Here is a 21,360-nt window from a genome sequence, read left to right as displayed (position 1 = left end):
AAGGACCCATGCTCCGTCTAGCTGCGGCGTGGTGGTAAGGGGACGGGACATCTTAGCTGCCCAGGCACTGGCAAACAGCAGCGTTCACCTTTACTCAGCTGAAGCTGGAGATGGGATGACAAAAATGACACTTTCAATAACCTAACGCTGTTTGCTTTAGGGGAACATTAAGCAGATTAGGTATTGCAGTTGCTTAATTCGCCTCTGGCTGGGAACCATAAAAGGTTATTGCTGCAGGGAGCAGCCTCATCAGAGGAATTCCCAAGGCAGAGCTGGGGAGGAAGCGTCGCTGCCTGGGCCGGGCAGGTCCCTGCACACGAGTGGGGCTCTGCTGCGCTTTGCCAGAGCTTCCCGGCAGGCGAAACATGATGACTCTGGGCTCCTGCGTGGGGAGGAAGGAAGTAGTGACAGGCGTCCAGTGCATGTGATGGTCTGGGAAAGTCTCAGGGGTTTTGATGCCGTGGGGACGGTGGGATCAGCCAGCTGAGCTGGTTTGTCTCAAGGAAGAAAACTCCATGCTGCTGTAACTGTGTGCAGGGCCACTGGGAGCCCAATGAAGATTTAAATACTTCCATTTCAGATCTACAGTCGAAACCTCCCTCCTGCAACTGCCTCTGCTGATTTCCCTCAGACGGGCCGGTCACTGGAGACGCACCTGCAAGTGTCACAGCGGGAGACAGCACCAGAGCAGCCAGCGCTGGAACAAGCTCTGCCAGCAGTGGCCCGTCCTCACCTGCCTGCTCCGCTGCTTGGCACGAGATGCTGCCGGTCCCCGAGTGACCCTGGAGCCAGGCTGGCGCTGGCAGGGGAAACATCAGAGGAAACATGGATGCGAGCTCTCGCCATGCAGGTCACATCCTCCAAGCATCAAACGCTCTCTGCATTTCCACTGGGGAAAGGCCACACCAAATGCAGTGGGACAAAGGCTCTGGTCATTTCTGCCACATGAAACAATCTCAGGAGGAAGGAAAGACCAGAGTGTCTGGGCATTTCCCAGCAATCAGGGGTAGAGACTGCTGGGAAACCATGGGGAGCATCACAGACAAGAAACAAAAATTATTCAGTCTCCTGGCTCCTGCCCTGCTGGCCCCGCACCAGCTGCCCTTTACGTACCGCCCTGCAGGATGTCCAGGGCTATAGGTTAAAACCTCTGTAAAGCAAGTGCTAAACTTGCTGTGCCAAAATCAGATGAAGTGCAGTCCTTCGCCTGGTCTGGGCCCCACATCATCGGCCGTTGGCAGCGGCGGGGATTGGCTCATACGGCCCGGGCTGGAGGAGGGGAGAAGATAAGCTGTCCAACACTGTAACATACTGTACAGCGAGCTGCTGTCTTATCACTGCGTTTGGGGCCTGGCTTTTGGGCATGAAGGGCCAGGGGAGTGGGGAGCCAGCACAGTCCTCAGCTCGCTCTCAGCTGAAGGGTCTCGGCGTGGCTGAGAGGGATTTGCAGCCCCTCTGATACTCTCCAAGTCACAAGAAAGAGTCACTGTGCAGCTTCCTCCAGTGACTCTGCTGGGCACCGAGGGAACGTCCCACACAGACCAGCGAGTGCCACGGTGTAGAAAGCCAGCACCAGGAGAGGAGCTGAGCAAGACCCGAATGTTTTGTGCCCGCGGCACAAACCCCAGCAGGACAAACTGCTGTGCGGGCACGTGATGGGCGGAGAGGGCTCTACCGAGACACTCTCCAAAGCAGTCAGTGCTTGCAAGCGCTGCGAGGCTGATTTATTTATTATAGAAATTAGCCCACCTGAGCCTTCCCAGTGAGCCCATAACTGCCCCGTAGGCACAGCACTGGTAAGGCTGGAGTGGGGTGTCCTGGCTCGAGGGAGCTGCTCGGGGCTCACCACAGATCAGAGCCTGCATGACCCTGCCTCCTGCTCCGAATTAACCTTCCTTTGACCGTTCAGTTTGGCTCTTGGTCTCCTGCACATCCACATCAGAAGAGAACTGGGGGGCAGGGGGGATAACGAGGGAGAAAGAGTATCAAGAGCTCTAATGCCACAGATAAAGGTACCCAAAAGCATCAGCCTGAAGGCAGTGTTTGCAGGCAAGGACAGCAGTGTCCAGCTCCTCCAGGACCGCAAACATCCCGCTTCCCGGGGCTCTCACTTGCCTCCTTCCAAGTCACGGCACTGCATGCAGGAATGAGGCCAGTTCACACCATTGCTGGCATTTCCCGTCCCTGCTGTCGGACACCGTGAAGCCCAGCTGGTGCCACACAAACCGCCACGGCTCAGACTGTGCTCCGAACACGGGGGCTCTGCTCATCAGCCCTCTCTGAAAGACGAGGAATCTTTTCCCCAGCATCTGCTCAAACACCAAACTCTCGACATAAGGCTCAGCCCTCGCCAGGCAGCCGTGCAGAGACAGCTGTCTGCAAACACCGGGACCTCCAGCTCACTGGCAGCAACGAAACAAATTTATTACAAAACCAGAAGGCTGATATTTAACCCATTACTCAGCTCCTAAAAGCATTAATGTGCCTTGAAAAGAAGATGAAACGGAAGGAAAAGTGTTAACCAACACTTATGCAGTGTCCCCTGGAGAGAGGAGCGGGGTGCACCCAACACCAAGCTCTGCCCGGGGACCCCAGTGCTCTTTGCTATCTGCTCGTTCGGGACAGGCTTTCCCAACCGCCCTGCAGCAGCCTAGCTCCCGACACACGGCTCAGACCACTCTCCCCGTGCACAGGCCATTACCTCGCTTAAAGGACCATCTCTTCTTCCAGCGCTTCGAGAACGACGGCCAGGAGTGGTTGAGCAGTGAGTCTGACATTTGGGAGCCCTCCAAGCCCTGTGCAAGGTATAACCCCAAGCAGGAGACGACAGCACAGAGCACGGCAGAGCTCAGCGCAGTCTAAGGCAGCACTGCAGGCTGCAGCCCAGGGGCTGCCAAGGGGGGAGTGGAGAAGCCAAGTGTTTTGTCAGAAGTATCAGCTGATGGAAGCTGTAGCCAGAGAGTAATTCCTGGTCTCTGGCGTTCCCACCTGTGTGACGGGTCAGTGACTTGCTACAGCGGGGCCCCAGGGATTAGTAGCCCCGAAGCACACACAGCCCCTGAACGCTGCTCGAGGCTTGCAGATGGAAAGGGAAAACAAGCTGTTAACACACCAGAACCCCCTTCCCCTCTCTGCCAAAACCTCTCTGCTCCGTTCATGACGATCAGCTGTCAACCTGATAAACCATCACCTTTAAGGTGGTTCTGCAGGGGCAGAACCTTCACCTGGGAAATGTGGGGTAAGAGTTAAGACCACAGGCTTGATATTTGCACCTTTGGCATGGTTTTCAAGTGCCACGGCAGAGCCTCTGCAAGGGAAGGTGTGAGACCCTGTCTGTCCGCAACATCAGCATCATCTTGCAGCTCGCAGCAAGTCCCCGTCCCCTGGCAAGGACCTTTCTCCAAGCCCTTCTCAGCTCTCCCATGCAGGGAGGGAGGTGGGAGCTAGCTCAGCTATCTCCAAACTGCCCCAAGAGACCCAACTCCCCACCCTGAGGTCTCCAAGCCCACGGCTCCCGATTGGCACCAACCCCACAGCCCAGACTGGCTCCCAACTTTGCTCCCAACCCCTCGATTAGGCTGAAGAAGCCGAGTTTTACCCCTATGTGGCTGCTGGGCTCCTGGGCCAGACTGAACCTTCTCCCCGCTCTTCAGCTCACGCTTGCGGCCTCGCTGAGCAGAGCCCAGACAGTTTGGGAACGGCCACAGGCACCTCCACGGCATAGAGCCCACGCTGGGCTGGTGTTATGCAAAGGCAGGTGGGGAAGAGCATTTCCCTCACCCGGCCACAAAACCCAAAGCGTCATCTGCCCAGCACAACCCTCCCCACATCCCTTCTGCTTTGATCTTCCCAATAACACAGGTGCCCAGCCCTGGAGTGAGCAGTTCGGAGGGGGATTTGGGGGACCCAGGTGCGGACCCGTCTTGTGCCCAGCCCAAACCCAGCTGTGGGTAGTGCCAAGGTGTCCTTGCAAACCTTCAGCTGTGGCACGGCGGCAGCAGGAGCCAAGAGCAGCGCCCGTAGGGTGTTCAGCCACCCCAGCGCTGTCCCAGAGCAAGCCATGGGGACACGCTGTGGGTTAAACCGCGACCTCATCTCCTCTTCACTTGCAGCAGAGTGAAGCTCCTTGTAGGCTGAGGCTCCCCAGCCCACGTTCTGCCTTCAGACGCGTGCAGGGGGGAGGCTGAACGAAACCCAGCACTTGGACTTTTGGCTTCAAGACAAGCTGCTTCCTCACAAGGCCTTGAGGAAGATGAGTGACAACCCCGTTGTCGTGGGATGGAGCTCGTGCGAGAGCGACTTACCCTGAGGGCTGGAGCATCTCTCTGGCAAAGTTCCCCATGCACACTTGCACCTGACAGCCCTGGCTTCTTCTCCAGCTGCTGGAGCAAAGTGAAAAGCAGAGACTCATCGGGGAAGCAGCAGCCGTGCGACTGGTTTGCTCACGGGGGCCTCTGGCTCAACCATCTCACCGCTTCCCCTTTCTGACGGCACAGCCAAACCCGCCTCTCCCATGCTGCAGTTCCTTTGACGGTGGCCCCGGTGCTGCCCCGACGCTCGCTCCCACCCTCGTGGGGGTCGGGGCTCTGGGAGGTTCCAGCAGAATCACCCAGGGGGTCGTGGACCCTGAAGCACCCGCTGCAGGGGCCTGGAGAGCCGCCGAACCAGCGATGGCTGCGAGGACAGCAATTGCCGCAAACTGCTTCCTGTTCCGTTCAGAGAAAAACCGCTTTGTGCGTACCGTGAGAGCCTGGCACACACGGGCTGCGCCCACGGGCTCGTTGCACCATCGCTCGTTAGCGTCCTCCCAGGGGCAGCGAGGCCTCGCACAGGGGTCCTGTTAATGCATTGTTCGTCTTTGCTGGCATGGGTTGACCTTGAGCAGCAACAGAGACCCCGAAGCCCAGCAGGTCTCAGTCTTACACGGGATGAAGCGATAGCAAAGCGCAGAAACGCCTGTGCTGGCCGTAGTCACCTGTGCAGGTGAGAAACAGGCCCTTCAGCTCCCAAAGCGAGTGGGGTGAGGGATGAGGCAGTGGGCCCCCTGCCCTCGCCGTGTGCGGTCCGGCAGGCAGAGCCCCCGGAACAGCCCGGGCTCAGGTTTTTCGGCACGGCCATTCGCTCCTTCCCAGCGAGCCCCGTGGGCTGATGAGCGCACGCTCCTCATCCCACTGCCCCCGAGCACACGCCAGCCCCAGCCAAGTCCTAATCAGAACAAGATCCGCTCACACTCCAATTACTCAGAGACCGCAGCTTTGGCAGCATTTGGAATAGCAATTCCCCCGTGCTCCAGGAAACCACAAGAGCAAAGAGGAATTAAGGTTTAATTTCTGTGAAGTCCGCAAGAGCTTGATTAGTATCAGAGATCAGCCCTGCTCCTAAATACCAGGCAGCTGCCCTGGCTGAGGGGATGGTGAGTTGTCCTCAGCCCAAATGAGGACAAGATCTTCTCCTGCCTCAAGTCTGACATGGTTTGGGGGTTACCGAAGTGGAGCCGTGGAGGAAGCCTGGAAGAGCGATGAGGGATAACGGCATGAGGGCTGGCCGAGCCTCGGCAGCCTCTCCACAGCATCCCAGAGAGCCCAGCAGGCAGCAAACCTCCCGTGACGGCAAGTTCAAGTTTTGTGGCTTTGCTTAATTTTGCATTTTAGGATCCCCAGAGAACAAGCCTGTGTCAGAAGAAGCAACTGCAAAACATCTTAAAGTACCAGTTTGCTTCTCATCACTCTCACGGTAGGAGAACTCCAGATGGGCTTAGAAAAGAGCTGAAGTCCAGCTGAGCTCCTTGGTGTGGCCGAAACAGGCGTGGGGCAGCGGGCAGAGCAGGGCCAGCTCTGGTTGCCTTGTCCAGTCCCACGTTCAGAGGCACTAGGTGGCATCAGCACCGCACGCTTTCCGTTCAACCAGCAACATCATCTCCCTCCCAGCCCATCCCAGCGCTGAGGAAACAGTTACTGGAACTTGTCAGGGACAGGGGCGAGGAGTGCAGTGAGGATGCGCCTCGACCCTTCCGAAAAAGCAGCACTTTTTGCAAAAAGACAGTCACGCTACTCACTTTTATAACAATTCATTGCGTGAGCGTCAAACGATATCCCTGGGCCCTCCCGAGGGGCAGGTCGGGCGCGGTGGAGAGCAGAGCTCCACGTGGGTCCAGGGCAGCCCCAAACCGCATGGTAGCACGTTCAGGTCGGGCAGGGGAAGACCATCGCCGGGGCCGAGGGGTGAAGAGCCAGGGCTCCAGCGCAGGCTGTCAGCCAGGGAGCTGGGCAAATCACGCTGCGGCTGGACAGAGCCACGGGGAAGGCAGTATTAAGCTAAAACTATTAATTCCACCAGCTGCATTGCTGCACCATCCTGCCCGGCCATCGGCCCGCGCGAGGAGCCTGCATCAGCAGCAGCTCCTGCTCCTCCAGGCAGGGGCGGTGGCAATCCCAAGGCTACGAGGAACAACGCAACACTGAACGATTTTGCTGAATGGAAGGAAAGCAGGATATCTTAACTGAGCGGCTAAATACAGCGAGAAGAAAAATAGCAACAGTAAGTCCCCCACCTTGTCGGCGCAGCTGATCAGGAAGGAAATCTTGCCTCTGGTGAAACAAAACAAGATTTAAGTTAGAAAGATTACACACTTCCAGAGCGGCCTGCTGCAGAACAGAAGATGAGACGGTTCCTGGTGCAAACCTGGTTACAGCTGCTCAGCCGCAAGACAGGGTTGAAGCAGATCCTCTGACTTTTATTTTTTAAAACTGCCTGCGTGGGAGTTTGTCCCCCTACGGGGAGGGAAGCCTGGGTCCGTGAATGTAGAAATAACAGAATTCCGTTACAGAGCAGCAGCTCTCACTGTTTCAGGCAGAAGGAATCCCTTTACCAATGTTTACCCGATGGCATCAGGCTGCCGAGAACCCCACGGTGAGGACACAGCCCAGCGCAGATCGCCCCAGCCGTCGGGCAGAGGAGTTAAACTGGCTTCAGACCACAAGCCTATAATTGGCAGATCTGTATTTTTTTTTCCTTAACGCCATTCATTTTGCAACTGAAAGTATTGCTTATTCCAAGATACGAATTTAGTGCTTTCTCTGTGGTAAAGCAGCATTCGGTGCTGCACAGACAGCAGACACAAAATGAACAGAGTTATTCTTGGATAATTTATTCAGAATTTTAATATAAACAATTAATTGTTCAATATTCTGACACAGCAAGATTTTGTTTTTCCTTAATATTCAGAGATATTTTCTGTACATGTCACTGCTTGGCTCATATATGAAAACATTGAAAAAACAAATCCAAGGGGGAAGGTTTTTCTTTTTTTTCTTCCTTTTTTTGAAAAAAAAATCATGGCACATTTGATCCTTTATTTCAAACAAGAGGTATCTGCAATACTATTTGTATTCTGGAACCTTAGATATGCAGAGAGAAAGGTGGGAGCAGCAAGATTAAACAGAAAAAAAAAAAAGACTTTGCAGAACATCACTTAACATGTAACTGAAACTGTCTTTAGTTTATTTAATTGCAAGCAGAAAGCATTTGCTTTTGGCTGTGTTTGATACAGCCGATGTCCAGTACCCCCATCCGAGCAGGTCCTCAAACACAAACCACTGCTTTGATACTCCACGAGTAAAACCATTGCCCAAACTGAAGCGAAAGGAAACGCTTTTCCTTTTTAAATAACATTCTATCTTTTCAGATTTAGAAGCGGCCTTTCTAAAATTCTCCTTCAGCCAGTTTTCGTGGGACTCGTTTATGGGAGAAATATTCGGAAGCTAAGGTGGTGGAAGCGTTGCTGGATGCTGCTGGGAGAATCTGGATTAACAGAAGAGCTTTGGTATCGAGTCCAGCTCAGCTCTCTCAGGTAATGAGTCCTGAGCTCAAGCTTTACTGGTGACGCTGGGACTTAACAGGGGCTGGGACTCAGCTGAGCGAGAACGTCTGTGCCCGCATTTAAACTCCGCTGATGGTTCCTCTTTAGCTGCCAGAACTATCCCAGGTCCTCCCAGCCGGCCGGACCCTGCTCCCACCAGGACTTTCTGGACTGAGAAAAAGAAACTATTTAATACCATCAGTTGGAACACTGGACTCGGAACAAAACGACTACCAGAAACGTAATTTCTTGCTGACTGAAAAGCTGTTGGCAAAAAAAATAACAACGCTGTAGGAGTTAATACTAACTTTATTATACAATATTTAAAAAGTCATTTCTCTACCTGTCCCCTTATAGCTTGCATTGTGCTGCAGTTAATTTGCCGAAACTGCAAGAATAAGTGCTTACTTTCGAGAAGGACAAGCAATTTCATTTTAAAAAGAAATACACATTTAAGGACAGCAGATTTGCTAAAAATGGTAGCTTCAGAACTGCTTTTGAACAGTCAGGTTCCTCCAGAAGTCAATTGTACGATTGGCTTCACTCTCGTGATGCTCGTAACAAGGCAAGCCGGAACAGAAGGGGTTGAACGTGTTAATGCTCTTACACCAACAGTCACATACAGAATCCAAGCAGAGTTAACACAGAGCCAAGCAGAAGGTAATAAAAAGGCCAAATTCAATTAAATTCATACAAATACCAAACTAATCTTATTTTGAATTTCATGTATTTCTGAAGTAACTATTTCTTGATTCCAATCCATTCGACAGCTCCTTTCCCTGGACCACGCGCACAGGAAACTACGAGGGGCATCGGCTGTTCCGCGGAGGGGAACGGGTGCCTGCCATGGCCGTGCCTGCGAGTCTCCCCACGGCGGCGGGCAGCTTCGAGGGAGGCTGGGACACAGCGAGAGGATCGGAGGCTTTATCTGCAGTTTCTTGCTCACTCCAGGCTCTGAACCGATCTCACATGGATCACGGGAGCACCTAGTACAGCCTTGAGAGTAAGGTTTTTATGGCACAAAGATATTTTACTTTCTAACTTGTAAAACAAGGTTCCAGTCTTGGTATCAGGAATCACTGCTCGCAGTGAAGGGCCCGGAGTGCCTCAGGGTCCGTCTTCGTATCACAGTGACGTTAAGAGGGAACTCGATTGCCTCTCTCCCTCCCCTAAAACGGAGGCTCAAGAATAACCGACACAGCACCCTTCTTGCTCCTGCCTTTTCCTATTTGCCTTCGTCATAGTTAGGTCAATAACACAGTAAGCAACTTTGCGATTTTTCCAAAGAGATACCAACGTTATATGCGACATACTAAAATTAAGCAAAGTGTCCCATCGCTATAATACAAATTTAGGAGGAAAGAGATATACTACCCGTAAATTAAGAGTACCCTTTAGCAACCTAAAAGCAGCCTCTTCCATAGCAACACAGCTGCTTTATGATCAACAGAAAACACCCTCGTTGCAGCGTGGTCTAGTTCCTATCACCTTTCCCAACCCAGTGCTGGCACAGAGTTTATGTTATTAGCTCTTCTATTTTACAACACAATAGAGTATTTACAAGCAGCCAAGAAAGACACGTTTCTAACCTAGCAGCCAAGCTTTGCAACGCTGCACTGTACTGCAAGAGAAGTACCAGATTTGCAAGAGGCGTTCAGGAAGTGGCAACTGAATTTAACGTGCAAACGTTTCTGAGAAACCTCTCCAGTCTCACGCTTCAAACATCTGCTCAGTGAAAACACAGCAGAGCACAGAAAGCTGTTTCTTATACCTCCTGCTTCACCAGCTTTAGAGAGAGTGAAGTTCTGGCTACTGGTTGGTACCCTCCCTGTCCCCAGCCTGTGCGCAGGAGGCTACAGCTGCTCCTGAACAGGTTGAAGCGTCTGTCCTGCTGCCCTGTGCTGCGAGCGGGAAGTTCTCTGCCCACAAAGGGCAGGATCCAACCCTCCACCAAACGCTACCTCAAGAAAGAGCTTCCCACCTGCTGGTCACGGCTGCCCTCTCCAGCCATTCTACCTGCTTTCCTGCGCTATCGCTTGCCTCCTCCTTATCACTCAGCAGCAGCGGGTGCTCGTGCTTCCGCCGCAGCTGCGGTATTCTCACCCCGATAGGGATCTTGCCGGAGCAAACAGCAGCAGCTCCCCCGACGAAGGCACAGCACCTGCTGGCGCAGCACACCTTCCCGGGCAGGAGTCCTTCGCAACGCCCCGCACAGAGAAGGTTTCGCCTAGCACGTGCAATCTCAACTCGTACGCAACCCCGGTGTCTCTGAACAGGTATCAGCGAGATCCAAGTGAGGGACTTCGGCATCCCCAGGGCGAGGATCTTCCAACAATAGAGACCAAAGTGTCAGCTGCGGGCTGGGAGTAAAGGGTTTTCCAGAAGTGAGAGCTGGGCTTTACAAATGATGTTCGTTTATTCTTCCTAATTCTGTAGTTAAGTGAGTGTAATCTTTAACGGCCACGAGTGGCAACCGCTAGTGCTATTTTCTTGTTTTTAAAAAGGGGAAAAATGATATCCTCACCACTAGTACCATTCCTCACCCTTGGCGCAATGTAGGGAGGATGACTGGAATCATCTTTACGCACAGTATTGGGTATAAACAACTGCTCCGTGTGGTGCGGAGTGAAGATGACAATATGAGCCGTGTGAATGGACTGCCTGTCCACAAAGCAAAACACATATTCTCTTGTTCAGTGATCTCAGTGTTGCAAATCCTGTGTACTCAGAGGGCCAACCAATATCAACTAAATTTAAAAGCCAGACCCAATACAAGGTTCCCATGTGTGTTTATATAAAAGATCTTCTATTCCCACAGTTATGATCACTGCAATTTAAAATGTTATCCAAACAAGGCCATGCTGGGAAAGGTTTCTTTCAGGAGGTCACATCCTACCGGCAGGACTCCGGATTACCTGTGCGCAGCGAGAAGGGCAGTGACCGAGATACCCCAATCCAACTCCAACAACAAGGGCTGTCACGGTCCCTGCTCCACGCTGGCAAATACTGCTCCAGAAGGAAGCGGTCTGCTCCTTTTAGGTCACGGGTTCACTAAAGTCCAAACATTTAAATGGCTCTTTTGTTCTTTTTGTTTTGTTTTGTTTGTTTTGGGGTTTTTTTTTTAATCACAACAGAACTAAGAGGATGATATCAGAATATCAGATCCGAATTTGTAAATCGGTTCCTTTGGTCACTACTGCTCAGATTAGCGATAAACAGTGACGAGCCGTTCCCCTACCCATTCCCTTCGGTGAGTGGTCCCTAGTATTGGAATCAGCTGATATTGATTTTCCCTGATCCACAATAGGTCCAGACCAGAATATTTAAACAGGTTTAGAGGTGCGTAGTATTAAAAATATCCTTAAGAAACACTGAGGTAGACTGCACCAGAACAGGACAAAAATAATCCCACCACATCCACCTGCCAAGATTTTACGGATACAAATTTACATGCTCTGTGTGTTTAAGAAAACAAATTGTTTGTAGGTTTTTTTTTTTTACAGTGTTTTATATATTAAAATAAATAAAAAAATTCTAACAAGAAAAGCTTCTCTTCCTTAGAAAAGTGTGAGAATATGTCTTCTTTCCTGCAGTGTAGTATAGAGCTGCTAAACAGTTACTACTTTGTAAAGCAGAAGAAATGTAAACGAGGCCTTTTGAAATCGAAGGTTCTTACCCAGGTCTGGACTATTTTCCATCTAACTTTGCGAGCAACCCGTACCCTCCACCTTTGTCCGAACCGACCAGATTCAACCAGCCCAAAGGGCCAACAGCTCGTGGTGGTGCACAGAGTCCGTCGTCCTCCCCTGCTGCCGCACCGACCGGTTTAGCTACAGCGTGGCCGAGCGGAGCAGGCTCGGAGAGGCGCTTCCCTACGAACTCCAGCCCCTTTCGTCTGGTTACGGGGAGAAAGCAGCAGCACCGCCTGGGCTGGAATAAAAAGTCCCACACCAGCTCGGCGTCCCCACTCTCACCGAGTCAGGAGAACCTCGTTTGCTCCTGGCGGAGGGCACAAACTGGCTCTTGGACTTCTCCAGGAGGAGAAGCGGAGGACGGAGCATCTCTCTCCCCTTTTAAAACCGCCTGTATGACAAGGGCCTGCAACATCGATAATCTTCATTTCTTGCTTTAGCACTTCTCCCTGCCAGCACACTCCCTCATCACTACGAGACGCGTTTAGTTTCACAATTATTTTCTAACATTTTATGCTAATCAGCTCTGTCTTTTATGCAAACAGCAGCAAAACAAAGCACAGTCCAGAAGACGAAAGTTGACATCCAGAAGAGCTGAAAGCAGTGGCTAACGCACGCGTCCCGGGAAGCGTGCAGGACGCAGCATGGGTATCTCAGGAAAACATCGAGGGCCTGCAGGCAGCACGAGGCCAGACGCCTGAGCAGCAGCAGACAGGCAGCGGGCAGCTAACCACAGTCACATTCAGCTTCTGCGTCACGTGCAGAGCCAAGAGCCTTGTGCTCTCCCCGCTTTAGATTGGCTTTAGTGTCTCTTTTTTTGGTTAGAGTTCGTGCTCGTCCTCTCTTGCCGGCTGCTTCTGCGGCGCAGCGCGCACAGAAGGCAAAGCAAGGGACGCGCGGGCAAAGGAGTAGCAGGACTCGGGACCGGGATGTTCTGGTGTCGTTCAGCCCCCAACAACCAAGTGAAGTCCCAACTACTTTATCTCAGGGCTTCGACTGGAGCCAGCTGACTGCATTGTATAAATCACGAAACTGTATTAGAAAGCCTTGTCAAGTAGAAACTTAACATGTGCTTCATAGCTCCTAAAAGGGTCATCAGCTAAAATTAGTTCATTCTGAAATCTTTGGACCACTTTAAGACCAAACAATCCCCTAAATTCTCCCCTCCCCAAAAGGATCATAAACAGTCAATAATTTATATGAAGTTAAAATTTAAACTAAAGACATTTTTAAATATGTTACAACAAACAATATATATACTCAATGCTGTAAGGACAGAAAACTCCGTATCTCAGGTCAGGGGACTCCTACGTCGTTTGGTCTTGAAAGTACCCACAAATCTCAGATTTCTGCTCCTTTGGCTCCCAGCACATTTTCCTCATTTGTTAATGAGAGAAAACCTACTCCCAAGAGTCCTTAGTATAAAAATAATCTGTTTAGGATTCAGTCACTCCAGGGAAATGGGGAAAAAAGATAAGCACACACTTCCAAGAAGAGGAAAGCTTCTGTGAGAACATACAAAACTTATGTACAAAAAAAAGAAGTGTATATTTCGCTATACGTATACACCCCACATATATATACTGCACACACGCACACACACACACACACGCACGCACCCCTGGGATTTAACCCATTTAAAAAGTATGAAAGCAGCAGCTATTGGTCAATCTGAGGATCTGGCGCGTCCGACTCGTGTTGAATCCTTCAGCTGTAGTGAAGAGTATGCCTGAAAGCCTGGAATTCTACTGGAAATGCTTTTGTCCTGCAGAAGTTTTGTTCCGCACCGTTACGCTGTAGCTCAGATACCAGCAAATTTCACGTCTTTTGTTGGCAAACGTGGATGCTCCTCCTTCAGTTTAACTTACACAGTCGCTTCCTGTTTTGAAACCATGGTTACAGAAGGGACAGCAGCCATGGAAACCTCTTCCATTTATGTTCACAGATAAGTCCACTGACAACCAGTCAACTTGGCAAAAAAAAAAAAAAAAAAAAAGTATTAATCATAAGATGATTAAAAATCTGAAGAGTTTGTAGATGTGTGTCATACACTGTGGCAGCAATAACAAGAGTCCTGAGATCTGTGGAGGGGAAAAAAGCAGACACAACCCTTGGGCCAAACAGGAAGCGTTAGGAAGGACTTGACCTGGGCATGGAGAGAATCCGCCCGTTTTTCTTGCCACCGTTCATGTGAGTGTAGGGTATGTGCTCTTCGTAGTTGCCCTTGAGGGCCATGGAGGGTCCATTGTCCCGCCCCAGGACTTTGTCCCTCTGCGAGTACGAGGAGGGATCGAGGGGAATGCTCTCCATGTTCTCAAAGTCCATCTCGTACTCCTCTGTTTCCAGAGGTTTGTTCTCCTCACTGTAGAAGAACGAGACCTCTTGGAAGCTGGGGTGCAAGTCCTCCTTCAGCATCTCGATGATCTCGATGAAGGTGGGGCGCATTTTAGGGTTGTACTGCCAACACATCTGCATCAGGCTGTGCCTAGATCAGGACAAACAAGAGTCAGGGGTGGGAAGAAACAATTTCACGTAGGCAGGGATGGCACAGACCAAGACTGGTCTCCATGTCAGACCACCCACCGCCCACGCTGCTCCTCCGACACTCCAACCGAATTGTTTGTTCTCTTTCCAGTCTCCGTATTTGCCTGTAGACCCTGACACTCCTTTTTCTCTATTTCTGTCTAGATCAAAAATTCCTTCCAATTCCTTCAATTGTTCTTAGCTTGGCTTCCGAAGGAAACAGGGCTGCAGTTCACATACTCTGTGTATGCGCGCAGGCGCTCGTGGCCAGGTCACAATTTTTTAATTCATTCAATTTTAATTTTAACTCAGCCTGCAAGATAACAAAGCTCCTAAAACTTCAAGGAAAATAGGAGGCTGTGCAGAGGACAGAGGTCCTGTAAACATCCCACTCAAAAGAAAGGCTGCGGCAAGAGGTCATATGTTATCAGACACCGTGGAGAAAGAACTTACAAGTACAAATAAAATTTCAAACTGGAGTTTGTAACTGGCCACGGGAGACAAATGTCCAGGACAGCAGGCTTTTTTCATAAGGATACTCACAAAACATGTTTATTTTTTGACTCTGGAAGTGCTGTTTTGGCCAGAAGCGGGCAGGGGTAAGAGGTTACCAGGTTGCCCCTCACCGCTGCACGCTGCTTCAGCAGTGGCTCCTTACACCCTTCTGTCAAAACGCCCAAGCTCAGGTTAAACGCTTAGCAATGGGATTTTTTTAATTACTCTGAGAAAAGCAGCTGAGGGAGCATCTGGGCACGCAGCCGCGCTGGCAGACCTGGGGACGCAGTAACCTCCAGACAGTAAATGTCACGAGCAGCTGCAGAGAATAACCCTTAACCCCGGCGCAGGAGGACGTCTGGCTTCAGTTTGTAATCTCTGCGAGGTGTTTTTCACTGTCTTCACACAGTGCCCTCTTTTCTCCCTAACCTTGCAGCCCAGCCTTGTACTTTTAAGTGGGGCAATGAGTCTGCAACAGAAATGAAAAGGCCTCGGACATGATAAACAGCTCTTGGCTCAGCACAGCATTCTCCCGCCTCTCCCTCCTCATTAGCAATAAATCGCGTTTCTGAAAATCAGCGGTAAAAGTTGTAATTCTCCAGACTGTTTATGTAGTACAGAGAGATGAATTACAGAAAACCTCAGCAGACCCGGGATTAACAAGCTGCTCCCCAGCCTCCGTAGCCACGTGGATGCAGACCGTGGCCAGGCTTTGCCACGTGACGTAAGCCAACTGCCATCCGCTAGTCTGGAGTGGAGGAAAAACATTTTGTTTGGGCGATTGGTAGAGTGCTTATTTGTATTTTAAGCTTTCCCTGTGCTTTGTACTTCCTTCTCTTCAATCTGTACCCGCGATGTAAGGTCCCTTAGGATCACGGGGATCACTAAGGATGCATTGGTTGAACTCCTGTGAGAGGTGGCTCGCTAAAGTCTGTTTTGCTCCTCCCCAACAGAGAAGGGGTTAAGAGGTGCCACATGTCGGGCCGCCTTTGTTGGCCACACTTTAGCTAGAGAGTGCAGCTTGGCCGATTGTCTCCTGCTTTACTACTTACAGCCTCTCCGGGCAGTTGTCGGGCTGATCCAGGTATCCTCCATCCATTACAAACTTTAGCACCTGTTCGTTGGAGAGTCCCTGGTACGGCTGCTCTGCTAAACTGCTTATTTCCCAGAGGACAACACCAAATGACCTAAGAAAGAGAGAAGACTCCTGGTGAGAATAAAACATCCTGGAGATCTACAAGTGATATTTTGGAGAACACATACTTTAAAAGACACGACTATATTTTTAAGAAGAGGGTTTCAAAACACTGGTTTTGTTTTGTCTGTACTCTGAGGAAGTCAGCAACTCACAATTTAAACCATGTGTGTTAAAATAGCGAGCTCTTGAGCTAGCATCCACCTGCGACTGCGGAGCACAACTTACCACACATCGGAACAAGCAGTGAAAACACCATCCTTTAACGATTCGGGTGCCATCCACCGCACAGGCAGCAGTCCTTTGCCTCCTTTACGGTAATAATCCGTCTCATAGATATCTCTGGTCATGCCAAAGTCTGAGAAAAGCAATTGGTATGTGTTAAATGTCTCTCCTTCCCTGCTACTTTTACTGTGCGACATCTCCAGATGAGTGTTTCCTTCCTTTGGGGCCAGGCTATTTCCACACACCCAGTAAGCCTCCTCTGGCCCAACCTGCAGTCATTTGTCACCTTAATCACCTTGTGATTAACACTCAAAACCTTTTCCTTTTCCCTGCATTTTTTCTACAGAGCCGTGATACAGAGCGCAGAGGTAAAATTTTTAGTGACAGCTTCTATTCTAAACATTATTTTTATTCACCCCCTTTAAGTAAAACAGAGCTGCCTTTGCCCTGAAATCCCACTGCCTTGGCTTTAAGTCCAAAGAGGTCTGAAAAACCACCACGCTGTGGGGTTTCGCTTTATTTTTAAATGTTATATTTACTTATTTCTAAAAGGGTTTAGGTTAAAAACTGGCTCTTGTGGAAGATAAATGACTTTTAAAAGGCACCTGACCTAATGACAGGATTATCAACACTTGGTTTGTTGTACCCAACACCTTCTTTGTCATAATTCTCATGAAAGCAAAGAACAGTGAGATAACCCTAGGCAGCTTAGGCTGGAAAGGCAATAAACTTTTTGGATAGAGGTTTGAGAACAGAGAAGGCGAGAAAAGCTGCTCTGGCTCTCAGGGAGATTATTTTCTTACTAAAGTCCACACAACTCTTTCACAGGGAAGAAAAAGAGGAAAGTTTGCTGCATTTCCCGAGGGAGCCAGTGAAAAATCACCTGTCTTTGCTGCATGGGTCTTGGGCTTCATATATTTGCCTTTACAAGAAATACGACCCACAGAATTATCTTCTGATCACACGCTACATACCTCCAATTTTTACAGTGAAGTCTTCTGCAACCATACAGTTACGAGCTGCAAGATCTCTGTGAACAAATTTTTTGGCATTCAGATAGGCCATGCCATCAGCGATCTCTGCAGCCATCTGGATCATCTCTCTCAGTGTTGGTGGCGGACGACCAGGGTTATTCTACAATAAATAAAGAAGTATTAAAACCCAAATCAAGTTAGTCTCTTGCACAACAGACTCCCTCTCTCCTGTCTTTTACCTCAGCATCAGGTCTCAAAGAGCGAAGGTAACTTTTCAAATCTCCGTGTGCCATTAACTCCATGACCACCAGAGTAGGTTGCCCTTTTGAGACCACCCCGAGGAGGCGAACCTGGAAAATAAGTGAGAAATTCCCTCAAGGTTGTGTCCAAACACACTGGGCAGAGCCCAGCTATGAAAAGAGGGGGATATAGCAAAGCCATCACCCCTCGAACAAGAGCTCAGAACAGCGCCACAAAGCCCTGACGCGATGAGAAGTTTTGAAAGATGCATTTTATAAAGTACGACATGGAAAGATCCCAGCTCTTTTTGATCAACCGCCCCTGCAGAAGGGCTGCTTTTGTAAGCTGAACGTCAAGCTTTGAAAGCACCAAAGAGCTCTTAGTTATGTGATGGGACTTGCTAATCATCCGAGGCACCCAGTGATCTTACCACATGATGGCAGCTGAACCCCTTCATCACAGAAGCTTCATTTAAGAACTCGATGCGCTCGCGGAGGCTGGCTGATTCGTTAACGGTTTTCACAGCTACGCGAGTCTCCGGCTCTCCCTTCACTATGTCCTTGGCGATTCCTTCGTACACCATGCCGAAGGAGCCCTGTCCCAGCTCTCGGAGGAGAGTGATTTTGTCTCGTGGAACCTCCCATTCGTCGGGGACATAGACTGTTGAGCAGAGGGAAATGTTTCTGAATTGAGCAAGTGGCTTTTGAAAGACATTTCTGTAGCAGCCTTGTGTAGCACTGCCACAGGATACTACGGGTATATATTTAAAAAAAAAAGACTAGAAAAACTCCATAAAGACACCGGCAATCCCATACTGCTGCACTGCCTGAACGACCGTACAAGAAATAAGGCACTGAAGAAAGCCCTCATCGCTCTCACCATCACTGGCGCTGAGATATTCAGGGTTAGAGGATGCGTAGAGTGGTCCCGTTGGTCCTTCGGTTTGTCTGGAAGAGAGACACAAATTCTTCAGCACATTTGCAGCCTTGGACACATTAGAACTGAAGGCGGTTTGATTAATTCCCAAAGCATGCAGCAAATACAAACTGTCCCAATTTCCAAAGGCACAAAATAATTCCTAAACTAAATTAATGCTGCAATCATTATCTAAATTAGAAAATAAACACAGAGTTACTTCCAACAAATAAACAAAATCTTTGGATGTAAGTTTTTGCTTGTTCTGGTGGAAACAACATAAAATTGCACTCACCTCTTTTTCACAAGCACGTAAGCAGCTCCAATAATTCCAGCAATTATTATGGCAAAAATAATTGGAACAATTATAACAGCAATATTAGGCTGAGCATTCACTAAGAGAGAAAGAGAGAGTTGGAGGTATTATACGGGTCCAAAATGCAAGTCTTTTCCTCAATAAAATCTCCCCCTTGAATAAATTGGAACAAATATGAAACTAGAGGCTATTTCAGATACAGAACGCGGGGCTGGTCAGAATGAGAACTCCAACTGCTGTTCACCAGCAACATGAAGAAAAGTCACACATTTCTAAGTAATTTCAGTTTCGGAAAGTAGATGTATTGGTAAATATTTTACGCCCCCCTACAGTTCCCTGTGCGCTGCTTGCTAAACCCCCTTCTTCCAACAATAACCTGGGTTTCTATCAGGAATTAAATATTTTTTAAAAAAATGAACTCACAATAATCAGCCACATAAAAATAGGTAGGTTCCGTCCATGAGCCATTTCCAGCCAGTGATGTAGCTCGTATACGGACACTGTAGTTTCCAGGCTGCAGTCCACGGAGTTTACAGCCCTGCTCGCTGGCAAAATGCTTACGGGAAACGCAGTAGTGTGCTTCCTGCGGGAGGAGGGAAGAGGAAGGCTGCACTACGCTGCCTCTGCAACAACCCACAGCTCTGTAACAGCAGACTAGGATTTCTACCTCGCCGCCTTGTCTGGCAAATGTACACAAATAGGGCTTTCACATGCTCAGGTCTTTTCCAATATCGTGGTTTGTCCCGGATTTGCATTTTACAGTTTAGCAGGTCAGATTACATATGCCATTTGCTGTACTAGACCTCAGCCCTGAAATCTGACCTGGGCTGGCAAGCCCTCCTACCCACACGGCACTGGCATTCCGCACGTGGGGCTGCCCACAAGCTCTCTGGCTGCTCAACGCTTTCTTAATTTCTCTAAGCAACTTAAATTTAGATGTATGTTTTCTGTCCTTCTGCAAAATAAAATTCCTTAAAAAACTCCATGCAGAAACTTGGCAAATTAGGTATGCTTATTTGGCAAACAGGCGCCATAGAGGCAGATTTGTATTTCTCAGCGTCGCCGCAGACAGCCTTCCAGAGGACACAGATTTATTAGTGAAGTTTTCTGTCACATCGGTTCGTGCACAAGGAAACCAGACAGGAGAGAACACCATATGCACGAGGACTATTAAAGACTAAACTGTCCTGGACTCCCAGGCGGAGCTAACTTCTCCAAACGTGCTGTGTTAAGGGACAAGCAGAAATTCTCACCTCTGTCTCCCCGAGACGTCCATAATTCACTTCATACAGCACAATAAGACCATTTGGCTCCTTTGGCTCCTGCCACTTCAAATGCACAGTATTTTTCTCAACCAGTTCATGGGTAACTGGACCGACGATGTCATCAGCCTTAGCTAGAACCAAGGTCAGGATTAATTATAGTTTTATTTCACGTCTTTTGCAAAATTCAAAACTGCCAGTACTTCATCTATCATCCTTTGTTATCAGGACAGACAGAGAGCACCAGTCCTACATGACGTTTCTGTACTGCAGCTGGCTCCCACAGGAAAAGCAGTATTTCGAAAACGGCCATCAACCCAAAGCAAAGCTCAGGAAGATAATTACCTTCTGGCATGGTCCTGGCACTGACATAAGCTGCAACACTGCATCGGGATTCCTGAGCATCGTGGTTACAGGCGTGGAGCTCAATGCGATACCCGGTGAAATGCCGCAGGCCTGAGATAACCAAAGACTCCTTAGACTTAACTTTTTCAAAAGGTTTCTGTTCCTCTGCATTCTCAGACGCTGCTGCAGAATTGTTTGGGGAGGATGCGATGGTGGGTATCACCACAGTGGCGTTTGCCACGGAGCCAAGGTCTCTTCGTTTTCTTGATGGCCTATTAAATAATACAGGTTACAGTGTTATTTGTTATATTCAACGTAAACACGTTCATCTGAGAAGGAAGAGTTAAAATGGGGGGGCTCGAAGTGCCACTGAAAACTCAAATTCAAGCCTCATATTTACAATTCAACAAAGAAATTCAGGACTTTTTTTTTTTTTTTTTTAACCAGCAATCTGTCTCACCCCCTGTAATGCATATAGCTTTTTAAAATTTTATATCCCTGAGACTCTTTCCCTGCACAACTTCATACAGGGGGGAAAACAAAACAAAACAAACCCAAGTCTAAAGTATTTGCTTGAGAACTCAAGTTCTTCTAGATCCTCTCAGATGACCACAACTTTACTAGGTTGCCTCACGGATGCCTTGTACAGTGCTGCAATGCTTCGGAGTTCATCTCCTACACATTCTAGCAAATGAGGTCATATCACAGCCCCCAACTCTGATGACCTTACATGTTCCACATATTCCAAGTGTCATAAACTTGCATTTAGAAATCCTAAGACCAGTTTCACAGCTCATTGGAATACATCTGCCACTCCGAACCCTACGGCTGAATCTAGATAGATAGATAATTTTAACCCTTTCCTGAGAGACCAAATCCGTTACGTTCTTTTCAACAGATGCATTTAAAACTCACAGATTCAGATCACATATTAGTTGTGCGGTTTTGTTAACCAAATATTGCCTCCCAAATTGTCGCACTTCAGCCTGACAAACAATTTTTTGCAGTTGTAAAAACAGAACCAGCAGTGCGATCCTGTTAACTCCCCTGTTTGCAAGTGAGTGCTACTAGCCAACCTTAATGTCAGATTTTGTCAGTAAATAAACAGAATAAATTCAACAGAATTGAGAACCATTCACAAATCTCATGTTCTTGGGGAAAAAAAGGAACAAGTACCAAAACAAAACTCCTCGTTCTAACACTTTACGTCCTGCCACACGTTTGCCACGAGGAATTCCAGGTTGGGAACTAACCAACGTGGTGAATCAGTAATAGTATTTAGTTACACAAAAGGAATTGATGCCATTTGAAAACCGGACC

At 49.0% G+C, this 21,360-nt stretch overlaps 1 protein-coding gene across 2 annotated transcripts in view; it reads right to left on the bottom strand.

Annotated features, from left to right (window-relative positions):
* Window positions 1-8,149: 8,149 nt before the first annotated feature.
* INSR (insulin receptor) overlaps window positions 8,150-21,360 on the bottom strand; it is a 64,382-nt gene continuing 51,171 nt past the window's right edge. For both annotated transcript variants that reach the window (XM_075524504.1, XM_075524502.1), the window contains exons 11-21: window positions 20,041-20,312; window positions 19,687-19,829; window positions 18,857-19,016; window positions 18,413-18,512; window positions 18,082-18,149; window positions 17,633-17,862; window positions 17,202-17,312; window positions 16,963-17,122; window positions 15,992-16,121; window positions 15,621-15,755; window positions 8,150-14,035 (exon numbers count right to left, since the gene is read on the bottom strand). In XM_075524504.1, coding sequence (XP_075380619.1) covers window positions 13,681-14,035; window positions 15,621-15,755; window positions 15,992-16,121; window positions 16,963-17,122; window positions 17,202-17,312; window positions 17,633-17,862; window positions 18,082-18,149; window positions 18,413-18,512; window positions 18,857-19,016; window positions 19,687-19,829; window positions 20,041-20,312 — 1,864 coding nt within the window. In that variant the 3' untranslated portion in view covers window positions 8,150-13,680. The remainder of the gene's footprint in view (window positions 14,036-15,620; window positions 15,756-15,991; window positions 16,122-16,962; window positions 17,123-17,201; window positions 17,313-17,632; window positions 17,863-18,081; window positions 18,150-18,412; window positions 18,513-18,856; window positions 19,017-19,686; window positions 19,830-20,040; window positions 20,313-21,360) is intronic.

This window comes from Mycteria americana, chromosome 24, assembly GCF_035582795.1.
Source record: "Mycteria americana isolate JAX WOST 10 ecotype Jacksonville Zoo and Gardens chromosome 24, USCA_MyAme_1.0, whole genome shotgun sequence".
Classification (NCBI taxonomy): domain Eukaryota; kingdom Metazoa; phylum Chordata; class Aves; order Ciconiiformes; family Ciconiidae; genus Mycteria; species Mycteria americana.
Note: the sequence above shows the minus strand (reverse complement) of the source record. Positions and strands in the feature narration are given on the sequence as shown.